The following is an 18,758-nucleotide window of genomic DNA, read 5'->3' as shown; positions in this document are numbered from 1 at the left end:
CTACTGAGATCAAAGCATGGTTAACTGGCTCCAAGACCAGGTCTACATCAAGCCACATCCTCCCTCAGATATGATTTTTGCCTTTTGGGCTCTCCATTTGTCACACTCTTTCCCTTTTCCTGTTTGACCAGCACATCTCTCAGGGCCTTGCTAGTATAAGTAACCACATTTTTTGTGCCCTTCCAAAACAATGTGATCTCACCAGATCACAGCCTTGCGTCCAGCTCAGCTCTGCCATTTCAAATGTGCTGAAGGTCTCCTGGGCAAGGCTCAATATTATGATTATGACCTCTTTGATATTTCTGGGATCGTCATCTATGAGGCAACAAGATCTTTTTCAAGTTCCTTGATCCCTTCGTGCCAGGGTAACCTTGCCACCTATTTCAACTTTCTTTATACGCCTCTGGGAAATGTATATCTGAGGTGCTCCTGAGAAGAGAAAAAGGCTTGCAGTTGAATCACAGAGCAAAGGAACACAAATCTACTTCTGTCACTCACTTCCTCTGCACTAATCCAGTACACCTACAGAAGTGTTTTAAAACAATAGAGAAACTGAACAGAAAAAAAAAGGTAAAACAAATCACATCGATCGATGGAAGTTGTTATATCTCATCTGCTGGCACTGGTGAGGCTGCACCTGTAAAACCATGCTCACTTTGGTGGCCCCTTATCCCCAAATTCAAGAGAGATGCGAAGAAGGGAATGGGGGTCCAGCACAAAGTTATAAAGGTGGCTGGGGTACACATGAGCTGAGGGAGCTGGCTTTGTTGACTCCCACCAAGAAGCAGTCAAGGAGGTATCTAGGAACAGCCCACAACTACTTGAAGGGCAGTTACAGAGATGACAGAGCCAAACTCTTCTGTGCAGTGGCAGGTGAGACAGCAATGGCCACAAATTGAAGCATGGGAGGTCCCAGCTGGACATCTGGAGAAGCTTCCTCCCTGGGAGGTGGTGCAGCACTGACACAGGCTGCCCAGGGGGTGCTGGGCTTTAGAGGCTTTGTGAGACACAACCACCACAGCTGACCTGACCTGCTGGGGTTGGTGAGAGCCCTGCTTTGAGTAGGAGGCTGGACTAGATGACCTTGAGAAGTCACTTCCTACCAACTTTGATACAATTCTCTGATCCTGTAAATAAGAGGGTGATAATCTATAGATGTAGTTAACACTGTAATACAATAGCAAAATCTTTACAGAAGACTTGAATAATGGCTCAATTAGCTCAGCACGTAAACGTTCAGTGGTGTTCAAACTGGAAGAAGACTACAGCAAAATGTCTTTATCATGCTTACGGGAGCATATTTATCATCTGTTACCATGAACATTTTCCTAGCTGCTTATAAATCTTTCTTATTAAGTTTTAACTAATTAGAAGTATTGCGTATCCTGCTCTTTCATTATGGAGTTTCGTATTCGTTCCTCATTTTCTTTTAATCTGTTGTCTTTGTAAGGGAAATTTATCCATTCTATTTTGAAATATAGATATTTCATTCCCCAATTTTGTTTTGGTAGTTGATCAACTTCCAGAACTCATTATTAAATTCATCAGGCTGCTCCAAATTATCAGATGTATTACCATGCTGCTTTTTAACTTGTTAAATAATTTTCTGTTTCATAACATATTTAATAACATGTTTTCATAAAATAAATACTGGTAAATTATTCTCAATTTCCAGTATTTTTTCTTATTCTTAATTAGCAGCTTTTTCAATGAGAGTCATAATTTCTTAATCCAATAGAATATATGTATAATGGTATCATGGACATTCATTTTTGTATTCTAATATTTGCACTGTATATGTCCATTGGCTTTCCATTTTTGAAATGGGACACCTTAACAAACATATAAAATAAGGGGAAATTAGATTGGTTCTAAAGGCGTTCTGACGGTTGGTGTTTATTTCTATAAATCAAGGCATTGCCTTGGCTTTTCTGAAGGTATCTTACACAGAAAATATCTTCAGTTTACAAGGCTTGCTATTTTTTTGGTATCACTTAGCAGGAAGAGCTCACTTGCTTTAAGTTATACGGGCTAATAGGGTTCTGCTGTGCATATTTAGCCCATATTTAGCATTTTAGGTATAGCTTAGCCTTTTAAAACCTGTAAGACAGGAGAGCAACTCCTGTCACAGCTGCTTCCAGCATATGCTCTCATTTGAAAATTATATGTTTTGTACCTATTTTTGTTTTGTGATGTATCAATACTATATGATATAGTAATAATAATTCCTCTCTCTTATGGGGAAGATATTTATATTAAAAAATAGAATTCATAAGCTGAGCCAAAGCCATGTGCAAGTCATGAATGTAGAAACTGGTTGTTATAATTGTCTTTCATAGAATTGCATAATCTTTTCAGGGTATCAGACAATAGATAAATAGGTGTTCTTATATTTATATGAAGTTTGTAGGGATTAGAGTAAATTTCCCTGCTTTCAAAATGCTCAGTCAAAAGTTAGGTGATAATTTGTAGCCTTCTGATTTTACAGCTGACTTAGCTCACTATTTCATACTGGTATGTTTTATTCATATTGTGTATACCCCAGTTTTTAATTTCGGCGTTATAACAACTTGGAAGATTTTGAGAGAATTTATTTGTTTAGAAGCAAAAAACTGTATAAAAGGTTGATAATATACTTGTAAGTTCTAATTAGTTTTGACAAGTCCTAATTAGAATAGACCTAAGAAAAAAGGCACTCATGAAAGAGCTCATTACTGTTTTATTAGTGTATTGTAAGACTGCGTAGAAGGGGATAAGGACTCTCATATGCCTGCAAACTGTGAAATGCACTGCTCTGTGAATGACAAGAAAAGTGAAAAACAAACTGGATGTCTGATTTAAGTACTTCTGAGCAAATTTCTTGCTCTGATATCACAGTGCTGCAGAAGGTGTGTTGTTTACTGAATGTGAAAATGAGTACTTGACTTGAATCTCATTTACAGAAAGGCTACTTTCCACTGAATTGGTAAAGTGAGATGGGACAATATTGCAATTTTCTCACTTTCTGTTGTGTTTGCACAATGCAAATGACATCACATGATTCTGGACACTGATGGCACAACTGTCTTGGGTTTTACCTAAAATGAAAAATACAGTAGCCTTTAACCTTGTTTATGTCAACAAAACTGAGGACTCGTAAAAATAAAGTAACACATAACTTGTCTGCACTCAGTCACCTCCCCTGAGAGCTGTATCCATCAGGCTGTATCCCTGAGTTTAAGACAGCCTTGTGCTTTTAACCCACAGAGCAGTACTAATGGAAACACTATATGCATGACCACAGGACTGAAATGTGGGGTGCTTAACAGTTCCACAGGTTCCACCTATATTAACATTTCTGTTTTTCTTTTTTCTCCAGTTAATTTCTACTCTTTCCACCTCTGATCATCTTTCCTCTAAACAACCTGCTGTCCACTTAATTTCTCCAACTAATCAGAAAGTAGTGTGTGGTGCCATGGTTAACCTGAATCAAGCCTCTTCGCTGGAAGACTCCCGTAACAACTGGCAGTCAGCAACTGGGTTTTCTAAGCAAGATTCATCTCTCTACTTTCAGTCGGCTTCCCATAGTTCACCCCCCTCCATGTCTAAAATATCCTCTTCTGCATCAAATAGTTGTTACTCCACTCCTCGATTGTATGATAACCTACAAACACCAAGTCTCTATACCTCTGGCTGCATTTGCAAACTGGGAGACTTTACCACATCCTCCGTTCCAGCAAAGAGCCCAAGTCTTTCCCCCGATCCTCCACGTTCAGCTGAAATTCAAGGATCTTCATCTCAGCCTTTATCCCCCAGTTCTTCCAAAAGATTGAATGCTTTATCTCCTGTCCCTGTACATATAATAACACATTCATTATCTCCTAGCCCTAAACCTTTGTCTCCACCCTCTCTTTATGGCTCCTCTTCAACCATATGTAGTATAAATGAGCCTTGCACACAAATGTCATTTAGAGGAAATTTAGCAAAGTCAGGAATCAGATCCCCTCTGCCAACCAGACTGACCCTCTTAACTGCTATTTTGAGATCAGGCTCTTCTCAGCGGAGACCGCTTTCCCCTGCTTCTTGTCCCACGTTTTCTCCTTGCTCACTTGGTTCCTCAACACTCGCACTAGATCAGAAGTCCAAAACAACTCCCCCAACCCCGAAGAAATCTCTTTCAAGCCCTCCTATAAGGCCAGATTCTCCCAGCAGAGAGGAATATTGGCTTTCAGGATGGGCTCGGCATCTGCCTTTACTCTCCAAGCCTCATCCCACCCCTAGCACGAGGTCCCTTTGTCCTAAAAAGCACCTTCCAGTTGGAACACTTCCTCTAGACTCCCAAAGTCCTCTGTCATCCCCCGTCTCCTCCCATAAAAAATCAGTTGCCTCTCCAGGTTTGCAGTCTATGCTGCCTCCTCCTTGTGCCCCAGCACCCTCTTCCCTTGCACACCCTACCTCTCCTTCTCCAGAAGGGCTGCAGTATGCTGCCTCCAGGTCCCGGGCACCTCAGAAGTCTCAGAGAGTACACACTTACTCACCCATCTTTACCTGCCAGTCATATCCTTTGCTTTCCTCTACCAGTCTTAGTGGTGTATTCTCCCCCACCCTAGAAAAACACTCATCTCCTTCCCCAAGTCTTTTGCATTCAGCTTCTAGATCTAAATCAGATTCATCCCAAATGTCTGTTCAGGAGATGAGTGCCTCCTCTCCTACCCCTTCAAGTGTCTCAAAGCAGTGGTCTCTCTCACAGCCTCATTCTACTCCACTGGTTCCACAAACTGGTAATATTAATTCCCATCCACTGCAGCTTAATTCTTCATTGGTGCACACAAATTATAGGTCTAATTCCTCCTTTCCAAGACCAGAGCAATCTGCCACCTCACCAGTGTTAAAGTGCAGATCTCCTGTCTCAGACAAGTCACCAGGCACACTGCCATCAAGACCTAGAGAGCTGACTGCACCACAATCTTTTTCCCTGCCTCCTGACCATGAGAACATCAAACCCAAGGTACTCTTGGTGCATGCTTATTTTCTAATAGTTCTTTGTCCCTGTAGGAAAAATCACATCTGTGTTGCACAATGCTGGTAAAATAAATGAGCTGTGGAAAAAAATGTTTAAGAAGGAACTGTTTTTGTATCAATAGCAAAGATAGCAGAGACTAAATCTTACCATATCAAATTGCTAGCAATGTGTTCTGTATTATGGGGAAAGATGCTGTAGGAATCCTTTAGCATAAAAATAAAATACTTTATTCATGAGTGGGAGGAGTTACTACTGAAGATGGATTTGTGTCCAGTGGCTCTGATATACATTTGGTGCACTTACTTTTGAAGCTCACTTAAAACACTGGTGTGTCAAAAATAAACCATAAAACATGTTCTATACACCTCATGCTAACATAAATCCACATGTATTCACACTGAAAGTAATAGATGTATGGTGATCTTAGGTGCAGGGCTGAGCTAGAAGCAGCTTAATCTGGCTGATGTGAACTGTCTGTTCCAGTGACGACCAATTCCCAAGCACCCCATCCCGCCTGTCCTCCCTGCTCCCCAGGGGGCTGTATTCACCCCAGCCGTTTTGTGCCTTTCTGGGACCAGCCCAGAGGCATGTCTGAGCTCAGCCTGAGCAAGGACTATGGGCCCAAGAGCCAGAGAGGGAAGACAAGGACAGTCTCCTGCTTCTTCCCTTTCTTTGGTACTTCTCTCATCTTGTTGTGCTAGACAGAGGGCGAGGGAAAAAAGCGCCAAGCTTCCTACAACATGGGCTACTGCAAATACAGAAGTCTCACACTCAACAGATCAGCCGTGCTCCTGCTGTTTGTCATCCACCCAAAAACAGGAGAGTCCCAGCAGAGTGAGAATAAGCAATGATGGCAATTGCTGCAGGAGGGCTTGGGAACCAGTCACACTTTAAACCTAAAGATAAATCTCAAGAATGGGAAAGGGAAGGAAAGGAAAGCTGGTCAAAAAACATTCAGCAGGTAGGTGAAAACAAAAGGAACCGCTATGCAAAAAGGAAGAGCTGGTGGCAGAAGACATCAGAGCTGCAGAAGGCTTTCCAGCCTCTTTTATCTTATCTTTGCACTCCGTGCTTCCTTTGTGCCTCCTCTTGCTGATATCTGAGCTCTGCCCATCACAGAAAGGCTATCATAGTTTATTGATTTATTTGTTCACGGCACAAAATTACAGCCTGGTCTGCTAGATCAGGTTGTGTCATATGTGTTCCTAACAGCTTGGCCATGGCAGGGGTGACTTGAACTGCTTGGAAAATGTTAATTGAAAATGAGAGGTTTAAATCAGCACAAAGTAGCAATTGTCATGAATGGTTCTTTTAAAAACCAAACAACCAAAGAGGAACCATTGTGCCAAGCACAGCTGTACAGTGTCGCTACACCCTGTCAGTATTACTTAATGAAACAAAAAGAGAAATGAAATTGTAGAAATTCCAAGAAAAAAGCCCCCGAGACAAAACTGGAAGGCATGACTGAGCCTGCAGATTGCAAAGCAGTTGCAGTTTCTGCTAGTCAGTGCAACGAGCACTGTGGGATTCTCTGGCGGTAAGGAAATTCTCTGCTTGTAACACAGAGCTATTGCCTGGGTTTATATTTGCAGAGGTTATTACACCCTTTCTGTCCTCCCTACTGTCCCTTTTCCTGCTAATTCTGCTTTACCATGTGATACGGTGGCACTTTTGAAACTGCCCCACCACCCCCTTGAGACTGGGAGGGTGTCCACCAGTTTAACAGACTTGGACCGTTAGTCTGGTGCAATTTTTAATCATGCAGACAAAGCTGGCTCCACTGGGGATGTGGAAGATCTGAAATCTCTAAATCAAATGCAGCTGGGTGTTTAGTGCAGGAAAGGTCTCTTGTGGCTTTAAAATGTGAGGCTAAAACTTCATTTACAGTTAATAATAGTGTGCATTCAACACCCCCTTTTCCTCCTGCTCTGATTTCTTTCCATACCTAGTTTATGGCATAACTCAATGGACTTTGCTGATGTGTTAATGGTACCAGGCTCTCTGATAACACTCCAGCCTCAAATACCAGTATATTTCCAGAGAAAAAGGAAAAGATTGAGGAGAGACAACATTAACATCCTAAGCAGCATTAGCATGATATCAAAGCAATTATGCAAAAAGGATTCTTTAATGGAGAGCTTTTATATGTCTATGCCTCTGCATGCACCAATTCATGCAAATCAAAGAATAACCTATGAACTTATTTCAAAACTGTTTGCGTTTGTATATATAAACACATGTGCTTTCCCATGCTTTATCTTTATGTTCGCCAATGATTTAAACATACAACTATTTTGCAAAGTGAATATAAACATAAATCCACAGATCAGTGTGAAGTGTGAACTGTGGGTGACCACAGGAAATAAAAACCCTCTCGCTGGACTTTGCAGATACTTTAATAGTGTCCTCTTGGACCTAATATAGCAAAATGAACAGTAGGATGGAGTGGAGACAGATAAAATTGCTGATTGTGCAGGAACAGATTAGAATAAAAACTTCTGGCTGTTTGAAAACTCTTTGCAGTGGTTTCATGGGGTATCATTCCTACATATGCTTTAATTTTTCCTATTTGAATGTAGCACAGGAATGCATGTAGATCTACCCAAAACAGCTGGGGAACAAAGTAACTGTAGCAACACAGAGCTCAGCACAGCTGCAAAAACTACCACAAAGCAGGAAAGATTACTCATGAGGAGCTCTGCACTCTCATGGTTAGTCGCTGATTTTAAGCCTTTATAGGTGTGTGTCTAGCACACTTTGCAATGCCCTGTAGGTGCCCAAGGTGATCATTTCAGCAAGAAAAGTAGGACATTTACCCTTAAACTCCCCAGGCTGATATTTGCCCGAGCTTTGATATTGGAGTTGGTTTGCTTCTGACTGAACCATGGCGCAGGCCAGCAGACTTTACTGTCCATGGCTGTTTAAAAATACTGCTAGATTCCTATGAACCAGATTATTAAATGTATTTAGGCATTGAAGAATAATTTTAAGTAATGCGAACTAATGTGTAAAGAAACATATCCATATAGATGAGAAACTGAATTAAAGACTTTCCACTCATCTCGGACATTGTGACAATAGTACATTGCTCACAGGTTCTACAGTATCTGGAAGTGATAAAGCACATTAAAGCAGTATAGAAACTTTTACATTTTAACAGTCTGATATGTCTTTGTTTAGTTCATGTAAGAGTACAATTACAAAGTGGTCAGAGTATTCTCGTCATATAAGATGTCCATCTTGTTATATGTAAGAGCCCATGGGCTAGTGAAGACATTACATTTCATTTACATTTCAATTATATAATATTCTTGATTGATTATCAATTATAAGCAAACAAGGATACATTTTGTAGATATGCCAAATTTAATATTTGGAATTTTGGTCTTCCATCTTCCCTCAGTGTGCAGTATTTTATGTCTTATCTGCATATAGATTTTGTATATACATAAATATATATATGAACCTACACATGTTTATAGCAGAGTGTTGCTGTCTAAATGTTCAAAGGGCAGGATTCAACTCACATGACTTTTGACATTTGAAAGTTAGATATCCAAGCACAACTTGGGCAATTCTATTATAGCTAATGAAGAGAATATGGTGTCTTTACAGGATGATTTTATTTTACCTTTCTAGATGCTTATTTTGGGATGAGATGAATTATCTTGTAGAAATGCCTATGACTATAAAAGGCATTAGTTTTGACTGAAGCATCTAAATGGTAGACATCCAAGTTAGAATCACTAAATCCCATATAAATTACTACCCCCCCCCCCAAAAAAAAAGTGCATTTCCAGCATTTGCATTGATCTGCTTTGTCAGACTGTTCATTCAATATGATTATTGTGATTATTGACTTCTTGAATGTCTGTCAGTCTTCAACTTCTGACTATGGAATATGAGTAAAGTCAAAAGCAAACATAGTATTATGTATAGAAAGAATTAAAAGGTGATGTCCTACAATATTTCAAGAGAGGTGCAAGGATGATATGTTTCTCTTATCTGAATTAAAATTTTGGCCCCTCTACTGTCATCAAGACTTTTATTAGATATAAGAAAAGAAAAAAGTGACAAAAGAATGACCCAAAGTACAGCATGCTACTCACCCTGTTATCTCATAATCACCAGTATTCACAGTTGCAGACAGCAGTACATTAAAAAACCTGAACTGATTAACAAGTAACTTTATTTCTGGGTGATTATCACAGAAATAATCAATCAATAACTTAAAACTCTATTAACGTGTGAATGTATGATTTTTTATTAGAATGTTGCTGAAAAGGGAACTATGTAGCAAATCCCTATTTAATTGTTAAAAAAAAAATATTCCAGCAGTCATGCGATTAAGAATCCTAGCTCTTGAACTGATGTAAGTATAGAAGAATCTCATCCATCATTTAAAAATTACTGAGTTCAACCTCCATAACTGCAAAGAAAATGTAGAAAGTATGGTTTCTAAAGAGTTAAAAATAACTGGGCAAGCTAATATCGTCTAAAATATAAATTGTTTAAAAGGAATAATTTTTAAGGTTGATCTTAGAATTTTTGTACCCAAAACCATGTATTTTGTATGGTTTAGATTGTCAGTTCTGTATGCTTGGTTAGAGCATGAAAGTTCCTATGCTTGTTTTGAAATATTTTTTTGGGTGGTAGAGTTACATATTCAGAAGATAAAAAGCTGTGACATGACTTAAGTGATCTATCCACTCATGCAAGTAATTCAGCATTTAAGTATCCTAATCAGTCTCATTAAAGCCAATCACAGAAAGCCCTCTGACTTAGTGGTCCAGGATCACACCACACAGCAGCAGTTGTTGAGGTGTATGTACTGGCAGAAGTAGCTGTGCATTATCATATCAAAACACAAGCTTTGGAAAAAACTCACAGCCTCTCCTGATATTAATTTAAGGATAGTAGTCAGCAGAAAGTTGTCAAAATCACTTTGGAAGTTATAAGCTGGTACAGAGAATTCATTTTGTCTTACTTAATTCCTAAAACCAAAAGATGTACGTTACAGTCCTTTAAAATCTTAACAGAAACTTTAAGAAATAGCTTTCCTAGGTAATACGTAAGCATTGTATTGTTGCAACATGTCTGCAAGACAATTGGAATCATCTTTCATTCTGTCATACCTTTCCCCTCTCTTCCCTCTCTCTCCCTCTCCCTCTTCTACCCTGTTTTACTTCTCTTCCTGCTTTCTGGTTTACCCTTTTAGCAGTACAAGATCAAGACAAACTACAAGGCATTTGCAGCAATCCCTACAAACACATTACTTATGGAACAGAAGGTTAGTGTTTGCTCAAAGACATGGGAATTGCATTGTATATTTGAGACCATTCAACTTTATGTACATATTCTGACATTTCTGTGGGGGATATTGCAGAATGTAAGCTCTGGGAACTAACTGCTCGGGATTATAATTCCAACCATTTTTCAGGGTCAACCATTTTCCACTGAAGATCAAAGCCTTCACTAATCTGAATTTCTGCAAATAAATTTACTGTAAAAGAAAAAAAAAGTGTCCTAAAGGAATTGCCATTTATGGCAACATCTCAAAGTCTGTTTTGTTATTGGACAGTGTCTGGAGCACTGTGGTTCTGGGACCTAGCCATCAGTAGGTCTTGGTCAGTTAATGATTGTTCAATGGCTATGCTTATACTAGTAAATTTAACATCCCAAGATACGCAAATTTGACCAGCTGTATTGTTAAACTATGAGAACGGTCCTGGCCATTGCACCGGCCTCTGTTAACTACCATTCTTCCAAACAACTTCCCTGAGCACTTCAACAGTTAGCATGGGCCAGGCGTCCATTCCCAGTACATAGTTTGGGGTAACAATCCTTTTCTGTAGGGTAGGATTGCAGATCCAAAGAACAGTCTTTAATGCATTTGTTTACTACCAAAGACACAGCCAACAAAGGCTGGGTTGTATAGTCCTTATTTAGATAATGCAATTTTGGAAGTCAATTGAAAATTTAGATTTTGCATGAAGGGTTCAAAGTACCCACCAATGTCTATTTTTAATTTTTTTTTCCCAAATTAGTTTTGCACAAAAGAATAGCCCACTAAGTTTAACAAAAATTGTCTATGATGAGCAATGAGCTAAGTGTCTTATATGTTTAAAGATATACTTAATCACTCTGACACCCAGTTTATAACTTTATCAAAAAATCTTTCTGTTCAGGACCTAGTTCAGGAACTTAGCCTCTGATTAATTTCTGTAAGGTTAAGCATTCCTAACTACACATTTAAATATGTATTCACATACACAGCTCAGTTGATTTCGCTAGAAGTTTGTAGAGCCTAAGAGACTGGAGAGGGTGAACTTAGCTGTGTAAAAATTTTGAAGGTGATAATTTTGTCCTTGAAATATTACTGATTGTGATCTAGTAGTTATCAGTTAACTTCTATAAATAAGATTTTTTTTTTCCAAAAAAGGGACATTCCTTTCTTTTCCAATGTTCTTTTAATCTTGAATGATTTTTTTAATCATTTGCATAAAACCTGATCCTTCCCTTACTTAAATCTTGAATGCACTAATGGAGGTTATGTCTGCTTTAACATGCAATGTAGTCCAATAGAAGTGGCTCTGTAGAGGAAAATGTCTGATGCAGGGGATCCTGCACCCCTACAGAATGTATTTTGGAAGGGTTTTGCTTGGGCAGAGTGCTGTTAGTGGCTGGAAGCATTTGGTGGACTCCTGAAGTGCCACTTCATAGTTGACTTCATCTGAAAGGCATACAGTTTGTGCCCTCTATGACTGCACCACTCTGCAAACCAAGCCAGGTAGGTGACTTTGAGCAGGGTATTCACTCTAAGAGCACACTCCTGATGTGAACTAGTGGGTTAATGTCAGCCATCTGATTGCACTTTTTCAGAAGAAAGGGGATTCCTTTTGATGGTCTCGCTGATGCTCTCTGGGGCATTGACTCACAACCTGCGTGTTACTTACCCCCAATACATAAAGCTGAATTCTACAATCTAATGCCAGTATCTGTATAAAAAATAATGATTCAAAAGATATCTGTGTTTAGATAGACTTTTGGTTATCCACCACTTTATTGAAAATGCTAGCCTTGGTGTATCCTTCAGTAGCGAAAGTGGAGTCATGTAAAACCAAAAAGAAATCAATTTTCTGCCACAGGATTTGCCTTCAGGAGAGGCTCTTGACTAATTTACTGTATGTTTCAGCATGGCCTGGCTACATGCTTTCTCTCATCTTGGGAATTATGGATAATAATTTCCTATTGATCTGTACCAGCAGCTAATTACAGTGCTCCTAAGCTAGTCCTGTAGTGTTAGCTGACATGCATTTAGAGTATGGCTCTTAAAGGAAGCATGAAGGAGTCACATGGGACACACAGGCCCCATTGTACCAAGCCCTCATATCCAAGTGTTCTCCTCAAAAATATTGGGGAGGGAATCAGGAAGGAACTCATGCTATATTGTAGCTCAAGGACAATAATTATGTTGCTCCCATTTTATGCAATGCATTTTATGCGCTGGATTAAAAAGAGAGAGATTCAAGACAATAAGATTTTAACTACATAAGGGATGTTTTATTAACATTAAAATAATGGTTATGTGGAGAAGTTTTCAAGTAGCTTTTTTTTTTAGCAAGGAAGGAAGGCATGTAATATCTGCAAGGCACAGATACTACTGAGCTGAATGCATGGTTAGGAATACATCATCTGCCTCAAACGCTAAAGAAGTGTTTTGCTATGCAATTGAACTGGGAATGCACATACTCAGAAGTCAACTTTTTCCACTGTATGAGTAATTATATTACTTAATTTGAGTGGTCATGAGAAATAAGATTAGTCAGAACTGTGATGTAGGTGATCCTAGTGACAATTCATGTGCAGTATTAATTAGATACCATGATAGAAAACTGCCATTGATATGTCATGTAAGGTACCGTGCTTTGTCTGCCTCTAAATTGTCTCCTTGTGTCTAACTTTCTTTCTCAAGTCAATTCTTTCTTTTCCGTGTGTGTAGATGCTTTAATTTCAGCCAACATTTTTCAACTTCTTATGAAACCATTAGGCAATCATCATCTTAATGGTTTTTCTAGTACATGTTCTTCTTATCCTCCAGTACTCTTACTCAAAGCAAGTTGTTCAAATCTGTGCTCATTAGCAAAGAAGAAAAGGTATATTGACTATATATGTGTATACTTTGGCAACCCCAGAAGTGGCTTAATCTCATCAAATCTCATAACTGGCATGCTTTCCAGCTGTTTGTTTTGTATGAACCTGATGTTCCTCATATCACCTGTGCTCTGCTCAGAAAAAGCCCAATCCAGGATATCTCTTGGAAGATTGGGCTGTAACTTCCTTCACAGCCAGAAGAGCAAAAACTTGTTTTTAAGGGACTTATCCTCAGCATAGTCAGGCTCTGTCAGGGAGCACCAAGAGCAGGCTGCTCCACAGGGAAGGTGAACTGGGAGCCAGGGTGACAGCAAGGCTGGCAGGACAGTGTCCTCACCAGCAAGGTCACAGCTCCACAGTGCCTGAGCAAGGAGAGCAGAGACGATAATAATGAGGTGGTGGTAACCTTGGTCAGTCAGCAGTGCCATCATAGCCACACAGATTCATAGTGATGAGGCAGGTCCACAAACTGTGTTAATGAACTCTTCAGCCCAGCAGATGATAGGATTCACTGGCTAGAAGAGGAAGCTGGACAAGTTTAATGTAGGCATATGGCAAAAGTTTAACAGAAAGAATTAATTAACCGTTAGAAAAAATTTCCAGAGAGTGAAATGGGCTCTTTATCAAAGAAATTAAAAAATCAGGACAGGACACTTTTCTGGCACTTCATACTGTAATTCCAGGCAGTTTTGTGGTTTAAAGAAAAGGTCAGACTAGGTGATCACTGTGGTTCCTTCTGGCCTTATTAACGTTGAGTCAGTGAGTCACCCCTCTACTGACACTCACTCTTGTATAGCTTCTACAGTTATATAAATGTGATCACAGCCTAATTCAAAATTCCATTCCTAATCAGATAGTATTTAAAAAATAAGGCATCTATTATTTAGAAATTGTATTTATCAAATACCAATAAAAATATCTTTCAGTCAAAATAGGTAGTGATGAAGGGTTTATTTCAGGGAGCTACAGAAAAATTCTTAACTTTAAGTAGACAGTCTCTTAAACCAGATCCTACTTAATCTTCAGAATTATGTCAAATTTGAGATGTAACCCAAAAACTGTTGGACGCCTTGGAATTGCAAACCAAAAAATTCTTCTCTTAACAATTCAGTGGTCTTTGGTCTATAGCAAGGTCTATGCAGGGGAATTTGGGTTTGCTGTGTTTGTCCAGATACACACCCTCTCTGCATGCTGATTGGGGTGAACTTCCCTTATCCGGGCATCATTTTGATGGGAAGGAAACCTGGGCATATAGACTTGGCGGGGAGAAGTGCTGCAAATGTTCTGGTCAGACTTCCCCCATCTGAACTGTGGTGAAACCAGGATGATGGGGTACGCCATGAAGCACACCTGCTTCACAGTCGAGGCTTATTGCATACTTACCAAGTTTTCTGAAAAGCACTAGGTATAATTGGCTATGGATGGAAGAGGTGCAAATGAAAGCACTGTTGACTTATCTGGCTTGTATTTATCAAGCAATTACAAGTAGAGAACTATAATTTCAATTTTAAAGAAATGTAGAAAGAAATATTCTGTCTTAAAGAATAAATATTTTAGGTTATTGATTTTGTCTGTTTATGGCTGTTCTTCACGTTTTCCCTTGTCACAATGCAATTTGGCTAACTTCAAGAGAGTCTAAAACAGTCTTTCCACATGATGTTACACTTCTAGGAAAACTCCAAAGACCTGGTAATTGTATCCCATCACCTACACAGCAGAATGCCAGCAGTGCAGTATATTCTCCTTGTGGAGGAAAAAAAGAAAAAAGAAAAAAAAAAAGTGCATTTTCCTTCTCATGCAGAAGGAAAAAGAGGGTGGAGTTTTTTTTTTTTTTCATGAAAAGAAAGAAATGCAACTGAGGAAATATGCCAATGATCTGTTACATTGGAGACCCAGCTTTAAGTTCTTGCCTTGAGGGAACTCTTACCTATTGTATTATCAAACATCCATTGGTATAGGGACTGATCATGGCAAATGCATATTCAAGTCGCTCCTTGAAATCATACAGCAGGAACTTGGAAGCCAATTTTTCCCACTCTCAGATAGTAGACCTAACTGCTGGACTGTTGGCTATTATCAAGCACGTCAGGACCTTTCTGGACCTGGAAAGCATTTCTGACAACACTTCGATGAGAATATTTTGGTAAAAAAAATTTTAGTTTTCCACAAGTACTTCTGGTGTGCACTTACTAGGTGAATTTCTTGCATCCAGATTATGTGTTCATGTCAAAATGCTTCTCAAGGCTGGAGGTAAATACCTAGTGGTAAGAAAGAAAGGAAATAATTTGTGCAGTCATAGGGTGATAAAGGACCAAGTTCGTCTGTAATAATAACCAAGTGTACCAATGTAGGAGCAGGCTATGAGCTCCCTCTTTCTTTCAAAGGCCTTGCAGCTTTTAGTATTAATTATTTTATAAGAGGAAAAGTAGTCAGGTCTTTTCAGTATCATCTCCCAGGATCTTCAAGGAATAAATTAAAGGAACTCATGGTATGTGAAGTTCTGTTATACAGAGGGATTTTTTTGCATCTGCTGAGGGCTTAGGAAAAGATATTGATGGTAAAAATATGCAAGAGGAATAAAAGAAGAGGAAACTTCTTGGCTTTTGCTCAGCCCAGGGTTTTCACAATACAGTAAGAAGGAAGCTGTGTCAGATCCAGGTTACAATATTCTTTTTTTCTCCTACTATTGATGTGGTTCATTGGTGGATGAAACAATGTTCTGTATTTCCTGTATGTTGCCAAACCTTTAATTCTTCTAACAAAATATTGGAGATCCTGTTCGGACCATTTACCAGTATCCTTTCAGCTCTGATACAGCTTTAGCAATCAAATAGCTTGGGGGAAAGAGGAGGGAACGGTTGTAGTCATCACTGATGTCAATGGCATATATGCATCACACCCCCAAAGTTGCCCTTTGCAAGGAAAAAATTAGTGGTTCAACAACTGGTTATTTCATCTGAACATTTAAATTCTGTCACAAATACATTTTCATTCTCTAAATTGCACTCTACTTTTAAATTGTGGTCCCACTATTGTTTTTCACATATAATAAAAAAGTTTGAATGCCTAAATAGGAATGTTCCACTTTTAATATTGTTAGACCATCAGCATAGGAAGTGAAGCTTGAACACTGTTGATAGGACTAATCAACAGTACTGTAGATAGCACTAATGCTTTCAATTAATTATAAAATTGTTGCATTATAACTCCAGTAATGAGTTCAGAAACGCTAGGCCTACTTTTTTAATCTTACATTTTCTTCTATGCGGCAATGTAAAAAAAAAAGGCAGTGCTGGAAAAAAAAAAGAGTTGTATTTTTAAAAGCTAACAACAGATTAAACAGAACTTTTTTTCTTTGTAGAGGTAATAGGGATGCCTAAAATCTAGTTCTCTTTGTTTCTTCTCTTTCTTTGGAGGACTCGGGCTGTTCAAATGGAAAAAAAAAAAAAAGAAAAAAAAGAGATAAAACAGTGAAAGAAATTAGATGGATCACTTTGAATATTAAAATTTTCCTTCCCCGAAGGTTCAAAAAGGGAGAAGAACACTGCAGCTTTCTCTAGCATGGTTCCTGCATGATGGTCGTATCTCAGGGGAACTGTGGAGTGCATAGACCTTGGTGCTGTGCTCACCTGAGTTCTTTAGTCAATGAAGGCTCCAAAATGCACAGATATTTGGGTACCCAATTTCTACTGAAACTGATAGATGTTTGGTACTTAAATTATCCAGAGTCTTAGTTCTGAACAGGGGCTTGTGGATGTGGCTGTAGTTCCTCTAGAAAGATTCCTCAGTATCTTCTGGGCAGTTGTTTCTTACCCTTGATTGTGTTCACCCTCTCCCACTGCTCTGGTGAAGTGAATATGAAACAGAAACATGTCTTTTTTCTCAACAATTACTTTATTATGTTCATTACCCTACTGGTTTCTTGGGGGTTTTGAGAAGCTTAGCAATTTCTCCATTCTGAACCTGTGACTGGTTAAAACTTGTTGTTTTTCCTAACTCACATTCAGACTCATCATCTCTCTACAACAGGCTGCTTTGGCAATCCTGGCCCTAATAAGTACTGGAATGACTCTTCTACTTCATTTTATCACTTCATTTTATGTTTACCAGGAGGATGTAATCTCGACTGAGCTGAACCGGAGACACAGTACTCAAGTGTAGTGCTGAGCTCTCTTTAGCTGAGCCCTCCTCTTCTACAGGACTGTCTGTTGATCTGAGAATTTGCCTGGATAGCAGTGATGAGACAGCAGAGATGAGAAAGACTACTTATCTTTTCATCTTCTGTCTTGGATTAAGATTACATTAATTTCTATATGTCAAAAATAATCATTCTTTTACTTTTTTCCTTTTGAACTACAACTACTCTAAGGCCAACAGGTTTGTCTAGAGCTGGAGGGGAGGGAAGAAATCTGTTTGGAAAGAAACTACTCTTCATTTTTTCTTACTGTACTCTCTGATAGAAGACATGGTGTTCCATAAATGTGCTTCTGTGCAGGATCATTTGTGGATGGTATTAGAATATTAAAAGTAAATTGCCATTAACTTTTCAGTTACCCATATATAGACGTATGCTGCCAGTAGCTGGACAAGGAAAGAAAAAAAATTGTACTCAGCAAAATTAAATTCGGAAATAATTACTTAAGTATACGCTTATTTCTTTTTTTTAAAGATTCTGCCATTTTCCTCCCAGCTCCATGTAGGTCTTCTGTGACTGGCAGCCCTCATACCCACCTCAGTGGGATCAGTCCGTTCCCACAGAATCCCACATGCATGAAAAAGTGCTTTACAGGAATGTTCTTTTTTTCTCTTATTATCATTTATTTTTTTCAAATAAGTAGCAAAATGAGACTTCAGAAAAAACATAATGTATTAAACAACAAATCCACAAACTCTGTGGGTCTGTAGTCCAGCTTCACACATCAGCAGGCTTCCAGAGTAATTTTTAGTCTTGGCACAGAGTCTGTTTGAAAATTGCTTCAAAGCAAAAATGGGTGATGGCAGTGACAGTGTGCCTCGCAGACTCTGGACAAAGATGAAAAGGGAACTGAGCACCGGAGTTTGGCTTTTGAGGATGTTTTGTGAGTTTCCTGATAAAGCGGAGGGATCAGCAAACTGATTCCCACTTTCTCAAACCTGCTCCAAGTACGGGCGTAGGAAAGCGGGAGGTATATCCAAGCACAAGAAGCTTGTGTTTTGTTTTGGAGATTGCATACCTGCACGTATTTCGCTTTATACATTTCTGATTTCAGGCTAAAATCCAAAAACCTCAAGCACTGGTTTTGTTGCAATGTGGAATCACCATCCTCTTTAAACAGAAGGCACTTTTAAAAGAAAATGTCTACTGGAGGAAAAGAAAGGGCCTCCTGCATGCTTGGACCCCTGCCTTGTCCACCTGCTTACAGCTGGTGGTTTTCCTCCGATGGTGCGTGGCAGGCAGCCCCCTGACCCCTCTGTGGCACATGGCACACATTCACCGCATTACATTTACTGTGAAGGAGGGGCGCACTGTTGAAGGAGAAGACAGTTTAAACTGGTAGTTTCTGATCTCTAAAAGTAGAGAGAATTCACCTAGCTTGAATACTCTCTCCCTCTCTGTGCAAGC

The 18,758-nt window shown here is 39.2% G+C and overlaps 1 protein-coding gene across 8 annotated transcripts in view; it reads left to right on the top strand.

Annotated features, from left to right (window-relative positions):
- Window positions 1-18,758, top strand: part of MLIP (muscular LMNA interacting protein) — a 120,732-nt gene that overhangs the window by 53,999 nt on the left and 47,975 nt on the right. For 5 of the 8 annotated variants that reach the window (XM_009288546.2, XM_019474460.1, XM_019474463.1 and 2 more), the window contains exons 4-5: window positions 3,359-4,987; window positions 10,221-10,292. The exons of 1 other annotated variant lie outside the window; for it this stretch is intronic. In XM_009288546.2, the coding sequence (XP_009286821.1) occupies window positions 3,359-4,987; window positions 10,221-10,292 (1,701 nt within the window). The remainder of the gene's footprint in view (window positions 1-3,358; window positions 4,988-10,220; window positions 10,293-18,758) is intronic. 2 more of the 8 variants (XM_019474459.1, XM_019474461.1) reach the window with 2 other exon arrangements.

Source organism: Aptenodytes forsteri, unplaced genomic scaffold (assembly GCF_000699145.1).
Source record: "Aptenodytes forsteri isolate BGI_AS27 unplaced genomic scaffold, ASM69914v1 Scaffold100, whole genome shotgun sequence".
NCBI lineage: Eukaryota > Metazoa > Chordata > Aves > Sphenisciformes > Spheniscidae > Aptenodytes > Aptenodytes forsteri.
The sequence above is the reverse complement of the archived record's forward strand: the minus strand, read 5'-3'. Positions and strand labels throughout refer to the sequence as shown.